The sequence below is a fragment of the Rhinatrema bivittatum genome, chromosome 14, assembly GCF_901001135.1.
Source record: "Rhinatrema bivittatum chromosome 14, aRhiBiv1.1, whole genome shotgun sequence".
Lineage (NCBI taxonomy): Eukaryota > Metazoa > Chordata > Amphibia > Gymnophiona > Rhinatrematidae > Rhinatrema > Rhinatrema bivittatum.
This window is the reverse complement of record NC_042628.1, coordinates 43,355,817-43,373,782: the sequence shown is the minus strand read 5'-3', so window position 1 is coordinate 43,373,782 and position 17,966 is coordinate 43,355,817. Positions and strand designations below refer to the sequence as shown.

General features: G+C 39.7%; 1 protein-coding gene across 3 annotated transcripts in view; it reads right to left on the bottom strand.

Annotated features, from left to right (window-relative positions):
* CLUAP1 (clusterin associated protein 1) overlaps positions 1-17,966 on the bottom strand; it is a 229,824-nt gene that overhangs the window by 51,450 nt on the left and 160,408 nt on the right. For all 3 annotated transcript variants that reach the window (XM_029576921.1, XM_029576920.1, XM_029576922.1), the window contains exon 9: positions 9,933-10,005. In XM_029576921.1, coding sequence (XP_029432781.1) covers positions 9,933-10,005 — 73 coding nt within the window. The remainder of the gene's footprint in view (positions 1-9,932; positions 10,006-17,966) is intronic.

The window sequence follows — 17,966 nt, the reverse complement described above, 5'->3', positions numbered from 1 at the left end:
AGAAGGGACAGTTCCAATATCTTGGGATGGTAACTGTCAGCGGTGCCCAACCTTCATCCTCTGAATGCTGGCTGGATTCCTCTGCTAAGGATTTCTGATGGGAGATCCAGTGATGTGGAAGGGGGAGAGAACAAATCCATCATCTTGGCTAGGAGAGGCTGAAGGGTGCCCTTCTTGTCACTGGTTATTAAATAGGTAAAGAAAGTCTTAACCAGTTCTATGATATGATCCACAGACTGATGTGTCCTCTGGGCTAAAGTTGGAGAAGAGACATCCTCCTCTGAGACCAATATAGGGAGAAACATGCACCAGAATCCAGGTAGAGACCTTCTCCTGGGAGACCTATGTTAGGGGATGCATGAAGACCAAGGCAAAATGGGGCTGATGAGATCTGGGATTTCCAAATGCAGGCCGGGCTGGATACTCCTGGCAGACCATACTGACAGAGTTCTAGAGATTCTGTGATTTGGAAACAGAAGGCAAGACTGATAATGGTGCCAAAAATTAGTGTGGCACCTGAGAAGAATCCCCATTAGGGCCCATTGGAGCTAGGTTCACTGCTGGTATTGATGGCATCTGCAGCACTGCAGATGTCTGCATCAATGGCTCTGAATGCATTGACAGCCCTAATGGAATCTACACCACTGGTGTCGACGGGGTCAAATGGCACTTCTTTGGCACCAAAAGCACCAGGAGGGAGTTGAGGCTTGGGAGTGCACCCCTTAGAAGGCTGGTTCTTACTCCCATTGTTTCTGCATTTTGCTCAACCCCAGATCCAGAGTCCAGAGCTGTAGGTGGGGAAGACCTGACAGAGAAGGGAGAGGAAGCCCCTCTCCAACGCACAATGAAACTCTGGAATTTGTTGCCAGAGGATGTAGTTAGTGCAGTTAGTGTAGCTGAGTTCAAAAAAGGTTTGGATAAGTTCTTGGAGGAGAAGTCCATTAACTGCTATTAATCAGGTTTACTTTGGGAATAGCCACTGATATTAATTGCATCAGTAGCATGGGATCTTCTTGATGTTTGGGTAATTGCCAGGTTCTAGTGGCCTGGTTTGGCTTCTGTTGGAAACAGGATGCTGGGCTTGAAGGACCCTTGGTCTGACCCAGCATGGCAATTTCTTATGTTTTTATGTTCTTATGAATGGCTCCATCTCAAAACCAACTTGCAGAGCTCCTTCATCTTCAATGCCCAATTCTGCTAGGATCCTGGCAAAATACACCCCCAGTCATAGCAATTGGCAGAGTTGTGATCAGGTCCCAGGTACTTATAGCAGATGTCATGGCCATCAGTAATGGACATTTTATGGCCCAGATGCAATCCTTGAGTCCTTTTTTGATCATGTATGTTTACATGTGATCCACACAGATCATATTGTATGGATGTAGAGGAATATAAATGTAATTAATAAAGTCACTAGGTGTGGGGCTTTCTTGGATCTTGATATCTCTACTTTTCTTCTTTTTTTGTTGGTAGCATTGAAAAGTGCTGTTGAGGGGCTGCTAAGGCAGCAAAACAAAAAGGAAAAGCACGCTAAAATCAAAAAAGAGAGAAGACAGCGAGAGAGGGTACAAGTCCATGTGGAAGCTTGGATAAAAAAAGGCTAAGGGGTTCATGAGGCAGCAAGTGTGCAGGAAGTCCCACACATGCTCAGAAGTAAAACTTTACTGACTTAGAGAGATGGGTCGTTTATCGCCATCTGATTATATCATGACTGATTTAGCCCTGCTTGTTGATGGAGAATTAAAAAAAAAACTGCAAGTGGACAAAGCTATAGGCCCAGATGGGATACAACCCAGGGAACTCAGAGAGATTCTGGTGGGACCACTGAAGGATCTGTTCAAGAGATCTTTGGAGACAAAAGTGGTCCTGTGGGAATGGAGAAGGGCAACTGTTGTCCCTCTTCATAAAAAGTAGCAACAGAGAAGAGGCCAGCAACTACAGGCCAGTTATCTTGGTGGTGGTACTATTAATGAAGACTCTGCAAAAGGAAAGGATAGTGAGGTACTTAGGATCCAGAAGGTTACAGGATCTGAGGTAGCCTAGTTTACCAAAGGGAGATTGTATCAAACAAAAAAAGATCAATTTTCTTTGGGTGATTAAAGAATTAGAGCAAGAGTATGCACTGGATGTGTTTAGTTGGGATTTCCACAAAGCTTTTCATATGGTCCTGCATAGAAGGCCCATAAATAATTAGCTTAAGGATGGGTCCGAAGAAAAGTACTGGATTAGAAACTGGTTGAATGATAGAAACAGAGAGTCACAGTAAATGAAATTCATGCTGATGAAAGAAAGGTGATTTGTGCAGTGCCTCAAGGATTTCTCCTGTGGTTGGTTTCATTCAATATCTTTGTAAGGGATACTGCAGCAGTGTTAGAAAGAAAAGTTTGCCTTTTCTGCACTTGACACTAAGAGTGGACACCCCTGAGGAAGTAGACAGAATGAGAAAGGATCTAAAAAAGCTTAAGGACTGGTTAAGTTATTGGCAGTTAAGACTGAATGCAAAGAAGTGCAGAGTCATGCATTTAGGGTGCAGAAATCCAAGCTACAGTTTAGGGAAGCTAGAATTAATATTTATATGCAGAGGCTTGTAAGACTATAAGAACATAAAAGACTTGCCCATACTGGGTCAGACCAAAGGTCCATCAATCCCAATATCCTGTTTCTAACAGTAGCCAATCCAGATCACAAGTACATGGCAGGATCCCAAGGAGTAGGTAGATTCCAAGCTGCTTATCCCAGGGACAAGCAGTGGATTTCCCCAATTGCACGTTAATAATAGCTTACGGATTTTTCTTCCATGAATTTGTTCAAACATTTTTAAATGTAGCTGCACCAATAGCTTCTTTCATCATATCCTCTGGCAACAAATTCCAGAACTTTATTATGTGTCGAGTAAAAAAATATTTTCTCTTATTAGTTTTAAATGTATCACCTGGTAACTTCATTGTGTGTACCCTAGTCTTCATACTTTCTGAAAGAGTAAACAACCATTTATTCATTCCATTCCGCTCATTGTTTTATAAACTCTATCAGATCTCCCCTCAGTCATCTCTTCTCCAAGCTGAATTGTCCTAACTTCTCTTTACTGATAGGGGAATGATTTCATCCCCCTTTATCATTTTGGTCGCCCTTCTCTAATTCTGTTATATCTTTTTTGAGATGTGGTGACCAGCACTGCACACAATATTCAAGATGAGGTCGCACCATGGAACGATACAAAGGCAATATGATAGTCTCTGTTTTTTTCTCCATTCCTTTCCTAATAATTCCTAGCATTCTACTTGCTTTATTGGATTCTGCTGCACACTGAGCAGATTTCAATGTATTATCAATGATGATGCCTAAATCCTTTTTCTGAATGGTGACTACTAATGTAGCACTGTGTGGCTATAATTTGGGTTATTCTTCCCTAAGTGCATCACTTTGCACTTGTCCACATTAAATTTTCATTTGCATGCTGGGTCTCCCAGTTTTGCAAGGTCCTCTTGCAATGTCTCACAATCCTCTTGTGATTTAACAACTTTGTTCCCATTTCCAGGTCATTTATAAATATATTAAAAAGCAATGGTCTTATAAGAGATCTCTGGGGCACTCCACTATTCACCTTTCTCAATCGGGAAAATTTACCATTTAGCCCTACTCTGTTTTCTGTCTTTTAACAATTTTGCAATCCACAATAGGACACTGCCCTATCTCATGATTTTTTAATTTCCTAATAAGTTTCTCATGAGGGACTTTGTCAAATGCTTTCTGGAAATCCAGATATACTATATCAACTGGCTGTTCTTTATCCACATTTATATAAGTCCTCAAAAAATGTAGCAGATTGGTGAGGCAAAACTCCCCTTAGCTAAATCCATGTTGGCTTTGTCCCATTAAAATATGTCTATGTATAAGTTCATCTATTTTGTTCTTTATGATAGTTTCTACCATTTTGCCTGACACAGACGTCAGTCTCACTGGTCTGTATTTTCCTGGATCACTCCTTGATCCATTTTTAAAAAATGGGCGTTACATTAGCAACCCTCCAATCTTCAGGTAGCATAGATGATTTTAATAATAGGTTACAATATCCAATTTTCAATTGTAGGTCTGCAATTTCAGTTTTCAGTTCTTTCAGCACTCTGGGATGTATGCCATCTGGCCCAGGTGTTTTGCTATTCTTTAGTTTGTCAATTTGCCCTAGTACATCTTCCAATTTCACTGAGATTTGTTTCAGGTTCTCTGAATCATCACTTTTGAATATCATTTCTGGCATGTGTATCTCTCTGAAGATTAAAATGAGAGGCGCTGGAACCTATGTATTATGTGTGCAAAAATAATAAACATAGGAAAGCTTTAATATGTATTAAACATAAACAAAATACACTTTAATTTAAAAAAATTTTAAGAAAAGGCATCAAATGTGGATCTTCATTAGCATTTGATGCCTTTTCTAAAAAAAAAAATTAAGAGTATTTTGTTTTGGTTTAATACAAAGTAAAATTTTCCTATGTTTATTATTGCCTTTTTTATGGGTATCTCTCTTACATCTTCCTCAGTGAAGACCAAAATAAAGAATTCATTTAGTCTCTCTGCTATTGTTTGTCATCCCTAAGTGTTCCTTTTATCCCTTGATCATCTAATAATCCAACTGTCTTCCCTTGCAGGCTTTTTATTTCGAATGTACCTGTAGAAGTCTTTATTATGAGTTTTTGCTGCAATGGCAATCTTCTTTTTAAATACTCTCTTTGCCTTCCTGATCAATCCTTTACATCTAACTTACCAATGTTTATGCTGTTTCCTGTTTTCTTCATTCAGATCCCTTTTCCATTTCTTAAAAGATGTTCTTTTAGTTATTATAGCCTCTCTCACCTCACTTTTTAACCATGCTAGAAATCATTTAGCCTTCCTTCCACCATTTCTAATGCATGGAATATATCTGGTCTGGTCTTCTCAGATGGTATTTTTAAACAACGTCCATGCCTGATCTAAATTCTTCACCTTTGCAATTGCACTCTTCAGGACTATGTCTAAAATAGTTTCCCCTTTTGTTGGTTCTTGTACTCCATGAAGCAGTTATTTATTTCATCTAGGAACTTTACCCCTCTAGCATGTCCTGATGTGACATTCACCCAGTCAATATTGGGGTAACTGAAATCCCCATTATTACTGTGCTACTGATTTTGCTAGCCTCCCTAATTTCTTTTAAGGTTTAAGGTTTATTTGTACTTGTATACCGTTGTCTCGGCATAGCCTTCACAGCGGTTAACATGATAATAAAATACAATAAAAGAAAATTACAAACAATAATAATAATAGGAGATAAAATTTAACAAGTGAAAATAAATGATATCCTAATAAAATGATGTCAGAAGCAATAAATATTAAACCAATAAATACTAAAAGACATAAAACATGCTTCCAGTATTAAGTTAATAAAAAGTCAAAGCCACGTATGATTGTACAGTTACATGGATACCTATTTCTTATCTTCATTATATGCCGCATGGAATAGCCAAGTTTTAAGTTCTGCTTTAAACTTAGTTTTTTCCTGCTGCATTCTTAGTTGCATTGGTAGTGAGTTCCATAGCTTTGATCCTGCGATGGACAGTGCCCTTTCTCGAATCTGACTAAGGTGTGCTGATTTAATGAAAGGAATTGATAAGAGACCTTTGTTAGCGGATCTGAGGTCTCTTTGTGGTATTTCATTGTCTGTTTATTCATTCTGGCCAGGTGGACAGTACACACCCCTACTACTATTTTATTCCCCTTTTCACTTGAAATTTCTATCTATATATAAAGCTATATGCTTCTCTCATTCATACTAATCAATACTCACTCAATAATTAAAAAAATCCCTCTATTCAATGACCTACTCAACGACTGCAAACCAGATTTCATTGCAATCACGGAAACCTGGCAAAAAAACACAGATTCCTTCCTAATAAACCAACTATCCAACCAGAACTACAACATCTCTTCAAGTCCCAGAAAAAATAAAAAAGGAGGTGGCCTAATGCTTATAATCTAAAAAAAACCTTCAGCTAAAACTTCATCCATCTACCATTCCTCCACCTTTTGAAATTGCTATATATGACTCACCAAAACTTCAGATATGCATCGTCTACTCTCCACCAGGAGCACTTGAGAAAAACTGCTCACCTCTAATTGAATTTCTAATAAATAACATCTCCCTCAACAAACCCATCATCTTACTTGGCGACTTCAATATACACTTCAACTTACACTCCCAATCTAAAACCTGCCAAACGATCATTGATGCACTTTCAGCTCTAAATCTTAAACAAATAATCCAATCTCCAACTCACAAAGCAGGCCACACAATTGACCTCATCTTTATCAATACTGAAATTTGGAAATCTTTCTCTACTCACACTAAAGAAATACCTTGGTCTGACCATCACCTAATCCAAGCTAAACTACTCGCCAACCTCAACCTAAAAACGCCTCAAAGCACCCCAAAAGTAATATCTTACCGCTTACCATTTAACACAGATCTCCTACAAAAAACTCTTCAATCAGAACTAATAAACATCAACCTATCTAACGCCGATAATGCTATCTTATCATGGCTAAATATCACAAAAAAAGTAGCAGACAATATTAATCCCACCATTACAAAATATAAACAACAGTCCAAACACAACAACCATGAAATGAAAATATCAGAACTGCCAAACGTCTACTCATAAAAAAAGAAAGAGAATGGCGGAAAAACAAAAACCCTACCATACTAAATAACTATCTGAACAACCTTACTCAATACAAAAATATCATCAACAATGCAAAAAATAATTTTTTCTCCAATAAACTCTCCAAATTTCATCATAACCCCAGAATGCTATTCACAATAGTTCAAAAACTTACCAAAACCACCCAAGATTCTACATGCACCAAACATGGAAGTGATGACTTTGCGGACTTCTTCAACAACAAAATAGCTCATCTCATCCAATCCAACATAACCAACAACAACCAGAACATCAAACTCAACAGCATGATAACTTCATCCTGGTCAAACTTTGACATCTCCTCCACTCTTGAAATTAGAACTATAATAAACAAAATGAACCCAGCCAACCATCCATTGGACACCATCCCAATAACCTCCCTCAAAACAATCGAACCAACCATTTCTAAAACAATCACCAAAATCGTCAACTTATGATTGACTGAAGGCTACTACCCCAAATGCCTCAAATCTGCTATCATCAAACCAATCCTCAAAAAGAACAACATAGATACAGAAATCCTCACCAACTACCACCCTATATCAAACCTTTCATTCCTGGCCAAAACCATTGAAAAAGTTGTAGACACTCAACTAGATGATTATCTGGAGACAAACAACATCCTACATCCATCCCAATATGGATTTAGAAAAAACCTAAATACAGAATCTCTCTTCATCTCCCTAAATGACATTATCATCAGAGGCTTTGACAAAGGTGAAAAATACCTACTCATACTCCTTGACCTATCAGCCGCTTTCGACACAGTAAACCACAATATACTGTTAGAACGACTGTCAAACATTGGCCTTTCTGGTACTACATTACAATGGTTCTCGTCCTACCTCTCTGATCGTTCATACCAAGTAGTGATCAACAACACCCCATCAAAAATGATTGACCTCAAAACTGGAGTTCCACAAGGTTCAGCCTTATCCGCTACCCTCTTCAACATTTACCTCCTACCCATCTGCCAACTACTAAAAGATCATGGAACCTCACATTTCCTCTACGCTAATGACATTCAGCTTCTAATTCCCATTCAAAACTCAATTGAAGACGCATACAAAAAAACATCAGATCTACTTATCTCAATCAAGCACTTACTAAACTCCCTGAAACTCATAATCAACTTCGACAAAACTGAAATCATACTCATGGATAAAAAACCCAATCCAACTCCGCCACCCCTGACAATGCTAGACAAACAAATGACAACTATAATCCCTACCACCCATACCAGGAACCCTGGAGTTACCATTGATGCTGAATTCTCTTTCAAACCCCACACATTGTAAATAAAACGAAAGAAGGATACCACAAGCTACTAACCCTAAGACACATAAAGCCATTTCTCAAACCTTCTGACTTCAGAACCGTCCTCCAACTGCTTATTTTCTCCACCTTCGATTACTGCAACTCATTACTTACTGGAATCCCTTCATCATCCCTCAAACCACTCCAAATACTGCAGAACTCAGCTGCCAGAATCCTTACCGGAAAAAAAAAGAAACGAACACATTACACCCATTTTAACCTCTCTTCACTGGCTTCCTATTTCTGCACGAATTACCTACAAATCTATGACCATCATTCATAAAATCTTAAATGATGATCTTCATGGACTAAAAGGCTTAAACATTACCCCCCAAAACCCACAAAGAAACCTATGCTCCAACAACACAGGATTCCTAAACATCCCCACCTTAAGAGACGCTCATCTTTCAACTACGCGAGAAAGAGCATTTTCCATTGCTTCCCCCAAAACTTGGAACACCCTACCCATAGAACTGAGGACCCAGCACATCCAAAAAACATTTAAAAAAGACCTAAAACATTTTTATTCCGCAAACTCTATTCTAACTATCTGACACCTGATCATCCCAGCACTCAACAGAACTCGCAAGCATAATCCTCCTCCTTCTTCATGCTCTCCTGATGTACCCTCCTTTTCTACCCCTCCCTGCTCACTCCCTTGATCAGTTAAGTTCTTTGAAAATGTTCTCCGCAATATTCTGTTATTCAACGACTAAGAAAATATGTTGATTGTTCACAAAACCCTACTGTTCCCAACTACTATGTTAACTCCATTTGATTGTAAGATAATTGCATATGTTGGATGATAATTGCAGATTTGTAAATCGTTATGATGGCTCTACCGAATAACGGTATATAAAACCCTACAAATAAATAAATAAATAAATAAAGATTCAACATTGCATTTTGTATCCTGCATAACTTTTATCCTGTTTAAGTCAATGCCCTCTTTAATATATAGTGCTACCCCCTCCACCAATCTGATTTATCCTATTATTTTGAAATAATTTATAGCCTGGTATCACAGTGTCCCATTGGTTATCCTTCCACCAAGTCTCTAAGATGCCAATTATATGTACCCCTTCATCCAGTCCTATACACTGTAACTCTCCCATCTTATTTTTTTAGACTTCTGGCATTTGTATACAGACATCTAAAAGTATGTTTTTTGCTTATATTAACAACCTGCTTATCAGTTGAAGAGGTAATTTAGAATCTTTCTGCTCTGTCTGCTCTTTACTTAAAGGCACCTGGTCCATTTTAGCATTTATTGCAACTTCTCTACTGGGATGCCCTAGTTTCCCTGTTCTCTTAGTATCCTTCATTCCGAACCATGCACTTTTGAGCAACTGTCAGCTTTCCCCCGTCATCAGTTCATAAGCATCTAGCTTGGATGCTTATGGACTGAATATGCCATTTTTGTAATCCTTTAGGGACCTTTTCACAGAAAAAGAATTTATTTTGCACAAGGCGATTAGATTCTTCTATACAATGGCTGGTATATGGTTTGATAAATTTCTTCACAGTTCAAATGAGTGTTATTAAGAACTGACTTAGCATTTATCTTGGCTAAACGGCCTGGATAAACTGATGCAAAAGCTACTGAACAATGCTTGTACTAAAAGAAAGAGGTTGAAGAAAAATGTCCCAGAAAAAAATGTCAAGGTAATAATACTAAGGAAAAGGAGAATACCTGCATACAGAAACAACTGAATACCATTCACAATCTGACTGACCAGTGATTTTCAATTGAGAAAAGCACACATTTAGTTTTGGTGGTAACATTCTTCAACAATTTACACAGTATGAAACTATTTTAGATTTAATTTGCCCACTTTTTTCGTAAACAGTACAGTAGCATGAGTTATCTATTGTACTTACTTCCAGTCTTCAGCAACCGTTTCTCCTCTTCCTTCAGCTTGCTCTGCATTAGACGCAGTGTATTCTCTGCTTCCTGGGGAAAAATAAAGCACAACAGTCAGGACAGGAATGACACAGAACAGGTAAAAGCTGAAAAAGGGAAATGAAAACTTGAGATGCTACTACTTCAAAATACATGTAGGTTGGAAGTGAGCTAATAATGGGGCTGCTGCAAAAAGAAGAAATTCAGCGCAGTTTCTTAACACCCAAGCTTTTTTTTTGGTTAACTCCCAATGTATTAATCTAATGGTGTGCTAATGCATCGCAAGTTAAAAAATGTTTGCCCACTAGAAAAGGTGCGCAAAGAAAAAGGCTTAGCACATAGCAAAATATGATTTATGCATATATACATATGGTTTATGAGCGCAAATTATTTTTTCTGCTGACATAAGTTGCTGCCTAGGCTCTGCCTGATCTGCTGAGTTTTCTGAAACATATTATTCAGAGCCAGCCACTTATAGTAAAGCAATTTTATTCCAGACATCAGTATTCACTTCGTATTTGTAGCTTTCAGTTCCTTTTCTGAGGCACCAGGATTTCCAAAATAAAATATTTTGGTCAACAAATGTAGGCCAGCCAATTTCCTAGGACCACATGGAACCTATTTCTAACTTTATCTTTCTGCAAGTTCAAAATCCCTAACCTCAGCTATGGGAATCTGGGTCTGGGTTACCCCTTTTTTCTGGCTCTCCTTCTCTTTGTCTCCATCTGAAAGGCAGTGTTTTCTCTGGCTTAAGAGACACGCCAACGACTGCAGTAGTTCTGTAATTAGCCTCAGCTGTGTCTCCCAATTAGTAACACACTTTCTATGGCTGCTACTTTGATCCTAATTAATAACCTGGGCAGCTGCAACTAGCTCATCGCAATGGGGTGTGTGTGAGTGTGTTGGGGGGTGAACGATGCCATGCACACTAACACTTTACACACAACTGACCCAACAAAGATTTGGTGAAAATAGGCCATAGCTTTTATTAATATATAAACAAGGTTACAGTAATGACCTAGGAACCCAAGCCATAACATATAGTACTAACCAGCGGGCATCTGTGGACTCTGGAGCTCGCCGTTGCCAAGCAAAGTCTGTCCTCGCTCCGTGTGGGCACTCCAGTCAGCCCTCCAAACACAAGCAAGATGACAGCCCACTTGAACAGGGCATCCAGTCTGCCGTCAAACCAGAGCCACCCTGTCCTGATGGCAGACAGTCTCTAGGATCTATGTACAGCATGCTGGTGATATCATACACTGCCTCCGATAAACAACAAACCCCTCTTTCCGGCTCTGGTACTCCCGCCCCACAGCTGCGACAGTGTAAGCCTAACACAACAAGAAGTAACCCCTTAACATAGGAATGTTGACTATGCTGCCAACTGAAGATTTGGATGGGAGGGTGGGAATGAGGAAACATCTTATAGCTTGGGGAGCCAGAATAAAGGGATAGTGAAACCCAACGTTCCCCAGTCTAGCCTCCCCGTGCCACAGGATCAGTCCCTGGCCCACCCTGCCGCATTAAAAGCCCCCATGGGGGTCTATGGATGCCACCCTGATCTCACAGGTCCCTCCTTTAGGACCACCCAGAACTTCCCCCTTTTGCACACTCACAGCGATGTGACAGAGGCATGCCAATGACATGTCAGCGCGCCAGGACAGGCATCCTGCAACAATGCCACAGCGCCGGCAGTGCAAAGAAGTCTGGAATGGCTGTCCTGCGCTACGCTGCCACACCTCTCTCTCACGGGTTCCATATGTGGCACCAGGTTACCTGCGGCATTCACACACGGGCCCAGCACTGCGCCATTCTCTGCCAAGGATGTCAAAACTACATTTTCCAGCAGCTCTATACTTCCTGTACCTTGTTGCTTTACAATCCTCTAACTAATTATTGTTTACTTTTTCTTTCCACCTTGAAGCATTGCTCCTTCGGACCTTCCTTTAGAGCTCCTTCTGGAATCTGTAACTGTCCTGTCTCTCCAGGCTGCGTCTGCCTGTGAGAAACCCCTGCTTCATCATATCCACATATAAAGTAAGTTATGACATAGTAATGTTAATTAAAAGGAAATGACTACTGAGAGAATTAAGGCTGTTTTGAAAGTTCAGGTCCCTGGGACATTGAAAAAGTTACGAGTATTCCTTGGCATGGTATCACTGGTGGGAGTTGGTCTCAGCAGTCAGGGTTCAGGCTATTACAAAGCATCCAAAGATTTGGTCATCACACCGGCACACCTAAAGCACCCTCTAGGCCTTTTCTTGCAAATCCAAATTGATTTTATCAAACTTTAATGCACATTGTTTGACACTTTTTGTGCTCAAAACTCCTTGCTGCATTGGCAATACAGTTTATGCACAAATAATGTTTGCACAAAGGCCATGCACATATTGCATCTGCCCCAGTGTAAGAAGAAATTGCTGGTTTCATCATTATTAAAGATTTTCTGCCCAGAGAAAAAAAAAATCTCCAGCAGTAGCAGAACATATTGTTGTGAATCAAGGAGGTCTCATTCCCTCTCACACTGTGGATGAGACACACCAGAGACAGCATTTGATATGCTGTACATATACAATTCATTGCCTTAGCATACATGCATATTGTTTACTTGTGAAAAGATTTTACATTATGCAATCTTGGATTACCAGCCCATCAACTGCAGGGAACATCAGATTAATTACAACTCAATTACTTGATATATCTAGAACAGGCGATATCTGATAAAGTGATCCTGCTGAAAACCCACTGTTAATTAAAGACTGAGAGGATGGCATTAACTAACGCAGCTCGATCCAGTAAAGTCCGTGGGAGAGCGGACTAACGCCCGCTCTCCCGGCGCGCGCACCGGCCCCTCGCCGGTGCGCGCGATCCAGTATTTAAATTAGGCGACGCGGTGCAAACGAGGAAAAAGAGGCGCTAGGGACACTAGCGCGTCCCTAGCGCCTCCTTTTGGCCTGGAGCGGCGGCTGTCAGCGGGTTTGACAGCCGACGCTCAATTTTGCCGGCGTCGGTTCTCGAGCCCGCTGACAGCCACGGGCTCGGAAACCGGACGCCGGCAAAATTGAGCGTCCGGTTTTCGGCCCGACAGCCGCGGGCCGAATTCAAAATTTTTTTATTTTTTTTTTTACTTTTTTTTTACTTTTGGGGACCTCCAACTTAATATCGCTATGATATTAAGTCGGAGGGTGCACAGAAAAGCAGTTTTTACTGCTTTTCTGTGCACTTCCCTGGCGCCGGAAGAAATTAGCGCCGACCTTTGGGCGGCGCTAATTTCTTAGAGTAAAATGTGCGGCTTGGCTGCACATTTTACTTACTGGATCGCTCAGGAATACCTAATAGGGCCATCAACATGCATTTGCATGTTGAGGGCGCTATTAGGTGCCGCGGGTGGGCCGCGTGTTTTCCTCCCCTTACTGAATAAGGGGTAAGGGAAAACACGCGTCCAGAGCAGGGTGACAGTGCGCTCCGACGGAGCACACTTTACTGGATCGACCTGCATATGTTTTAATCACCCTCTGTCTACAGCTATATTCTTAAGCCTCCTATACAACAGAGATGTTTAAAAAGATAATGATTTCCACAACTTTAGAAGTAATTACTATTCTGGGCTAAATTTTCAATAGAGCTGCTAACTACAAAGTTATGTGTGTGCTTTTAAGCCCAAACAAAACAAGTCAATTTTCAACAATGTATCCACCTAATCTAAATTACATTTGAAAATATACAATATGAACACATATTTAATATATGTCCCTGGAGCATCTCTTTTTTATATAGTAATTTGTCCACATCCTCTTGGATGTCCGATTATTTCATCAAAGGGATCGTTGTTAGGACCACTGAACATCCTGATTGATTTGTTTTTGAGACTTTTTCTTTGCGCAAGTCATAGATACGTGAAACAGCTCACATTATGTAAGTCCTTCAGACTTTGGGACCACTACCAGATGATTTATTTATTTATTTATTTATTATTTTTCTTATACCGAATTTCATGACAAGAATCAGATCAACCCGGTTTACAATTAACAATGTGTGTAAAGCAGAGGGTAACATAGTAATCAATATTCCAACTTCAAAACAGTAAACAATAGGATGGAAGTGAGAAAGTTACAATAAAACAGGGAGAATTAACTTGGATCTGGAAAAGGGGGAGATAACTGAGCAGTATAGTCCTTACATTGCAGACAATAATACATTGCAGACAAAATTTAATTTTGGTGTCCACTGATTTGACATTTTGTTTTACAAACAATACCAAATAGGAGGCACTGAAAATGATTCGAGAAACTATGGACTGTCGTGAACACCATCAAGTGTCCACAGCTTTCTTATGTGAATTAGTGCATATTGAACCTGAATTCAAGAAAGCATGGGATAAATACAAGGGATCTCTAAGGAAGTGACGGGAATAATAATGCTAAATTAATTGGGCGGATGGGCAAACTAGATGGGCCATACAGACTTTTTCTGCCATCATGTTTATATGTTTCTATTGCTTGACAAAACTGTTTTCTATTTCAAGCTCAATATTTTTTATAGGTGAATTAGACAGCTAGAATACAGCCATTTAAGCTTTTTAAAATAGCAGCATTGCCATTTAGATGGATAACTTTTCAGTTATCCATCTAAATGGCTTTTGAATATCAGCCTCTATGCATCATAAGGTTGGGGATCATTTTGAGTTCTCGATATTTAAAAAGCCAGCAGATAGTAACACATTGTTGCATTTCTCTAGTAGTCATCATAGAAACATAGAAACATAGAAATGACGGCAGAAGAAGACCAAACGGCCTATCCAGTCTGCCCAGCAAGCTTCACACATTTTTTCTCTCATACTTATCTGTTTCTCTTAGCTCTTGGTTCTATTTACCTTCCTCCCCCACCATTGAAATATCTAGCTTGATTAGTTAGGGGTAGTAGGGGTAGTAACCGCCGCAATAAGCAAGCTACACCCATGCTTATTTGTTTTACCCAGACTATGTTATACAGTCCTTATTGGTTGTTTTTCTTCTCCCCTGCTGTTGAAGCAGGGAGCTATGCTGGAAATGCGTGATGTATCAGTCTTCTCCCATGCCGATGAAGCAGAGAGCCATGCTGGATATGCATCGAAAGTGAAGTATCAGACACATTTGGTTGGGGTAGTAACCGCCGTAACAAGCCAGCTACTCCCCGCTTTGTGAGTGCGAACCCTTTTTTCTTCTCCCCTGTCGTTGAAGCAGAGAACTATGCTGTATATGCATTGAAGGTGAAGTATCAGGCTTATTTGGTTTGGGGTAGTAACCGCTGTAACAAGCCAGCTACTCCCCTCTTTGTGAGTGTAAATCCATTTTTCCACATTTCCTCTTGCTGTTGAAGCTTAGAGCGATGTTGGAGTCACAGTAAGCATGTGTATGTTTATTGAATAAGGGTATTGTCTCCAGGCAGTAGCTGTCATTCTGGTGAGTCACCCACTCTTCATTGGCGGCCTCTTGACTTTATGGATCCACAGTGTTTATCCCACGCCCCTTTGAAGTCCTTCACAGTTCTGGTCTTCACCACATCCTCTGGAAGGGCATTCCAGGCGTCCACCACCCTCTCCGTGAAGAAATACTTCCTGACATTGGTTCTGAATCTTCCTCCCTGGAGCTTCAAATCGTGACCCCTGGTTCTGCTGATTTTTTTCCTACGGAACAGGTTTGTCGTTGTCTTTGGATCATTAAAACCTTTCAAGTATCTGAAAGTCTGTATCTTATCACCTCTGCTCCTCCTTTCCTCCAGGGTGTACATATTTAGATTCTTCAATCTCTCCTCGTACGTCATGCGATGAAGATCCTCCACCTTCCTGGTCGCCCTTCTCTGTACCGCTTCCATCTTGTCTTTGTCTTTTTGTAGATACGGTCTCCAGAACTGAACACAGTACTCCAGGTGAGGCCTCACCAAGGACCTGTACAAGGGAATAATCACTTCCCTTTTCTTACTCGATATTCCTCTCTCTATGCAGCCCAGCATTCTTCTGGCTTTTGCTATCGCCTTGTCGCATTGTTTCGCAGACTTCATATCATTAGACACTATCACCCCAAGGTCCCTCTCCTGCTCCGTGCACATCAGCTTTTCCCCCCCCATCGAAAACAGTTCATTCGGATTTCCACTCCCCCACTCTTTAAAATGAAATTTGTCTTTGGGGCAATTTTTTCGCTTAAGGCGATTGTGCTTCCCAACTGGGGAATTTTGTAGACATGCTGACGATATGGCTCGTGTTTTTTTTAACAGGGTTATCCATGCAGATGTGTGAAAAATACATATAAAAGTGGTTTACCCAATGATTGGGCTGCATTATTACAAAGGGTATAGTCCATCTGAAGATCCAAGTTTGGTGTGTTTTTTACCATTCTCCAATCAGGTTAAGTTTATCTGTTAAACTGTGAAGCAATGTTGGCTGGTGTTGCAAGTACATTCAGTAATTCACAACTTATCGTAGTTTGACTTTACACATAGTGCAAATTTGAAAGAATCTTGTGCATTCTTTTTTTGCCTCAGTGATGCCTTCAGTGGAGAATGACGACACACTGAGAGGATTCCGATGTTGCAAATGATGTACGATTTGCCCGCAAACTTTACTAGGCTCTGAATTATGTTTCAATAATCATGATTCTATATATATTAAATTTGAATCCTTTTGCAGGATGACCCAAGTTGTCTATCTGGCGGCTTGTCCATGTGATCTTCTATATATTGACAAAACCCACAGAAAATTTCACTCAAGAAGAACCGTAGCTGTACAAAGAAAAGCATTGTATTGAAATGTACCATTTAGCTGAGAAGATGCACTAGTGCATTATTGATTACATTAAACCATCATACCGTGGAGGCGATACTGATGAAAAATTTTTGAGATTGGAAGAATGTTGGATTTTTAATGTGTTGCCCCTAATTGAATGGTTAGTTTGCTAACTGATGGAGGGTATTTATAAAATGTTACATTATTGAATATTTATTGTGACAACATGCAGCAAATTAGAATTCATACTATATCAGGGGGTGGTCATGTGATTTTGTTCCTTGAATATGATTGGGAGTTTGTTTTTTTTTATTTAAAAAGATGCCATCACAGTCTTTCTTTTTAAATTTCAGGTCCCTTGACACAGCACTAGCCAAAACATCAATGTCTTGAGAACTGAGAAATAACACAACCTGAAGCCAAGACCAATTGAAGAGGCAGGTCTGGAAGCTAAGTATTCTTATTTTGAACGTGGAGTGTTGTGATTTCTTTATGGGACTATGTTAATATTGTGAAGTTTGGACATATTGTTCTTTTATTTACAATCATTTATTAATTTATTTTAATTTACTACTTTTAATTAAATATTTGTACACAAATATTTGTGCACAAAAAAACATTTTTACATAAACAAAAGATACTCTGGGCATATAATGATTGTCAGGGTGTCTAGCTAAGTGTGTAAGGATATAATTTTTGCTGCCTGTTTGTTGCCCTTATTATAAATTAAGATATATATTTTGTGAATAATTTTCATTGGGTGACTGTGTATGGTATTTGTTTTTTAGAAGTGGGATAAGATACATTTTTTTCTAAAAATGGATTAAGGTAGATTTTGTCTACTTATTTTTGGACTTTTGAAAATCCACTAACCCTCATATTTATTTATTTATTTATGATTTTTATATACCGATGTTCATCTCAAAAAGAGATATCACATCGGTTTACAATAAGGTACAATAGGTAATTCACTATCCCCTAAAAGGGCTTACAATCTAAAATTTTTGTACCTGAGGCTAAGAGATTACAAAAATAAAATCATCAAAATCAAAGTTCTTAACAATTAAGCAAAAGGTATAACAAGGAGCATATTAAACAAATAACACAAAGGGGAGTGCCCCTTTGTCGCACCCCTTCGGCGCGTGGCGCCTGCTGGCTTGGCACCTTTCAAACTGCCCGGATCCGTTTTGCTTACTCAGGTTGACTCTATTTTTACCCATGTAAAAGGCAACTAAGTCTTTGAAAATGTATC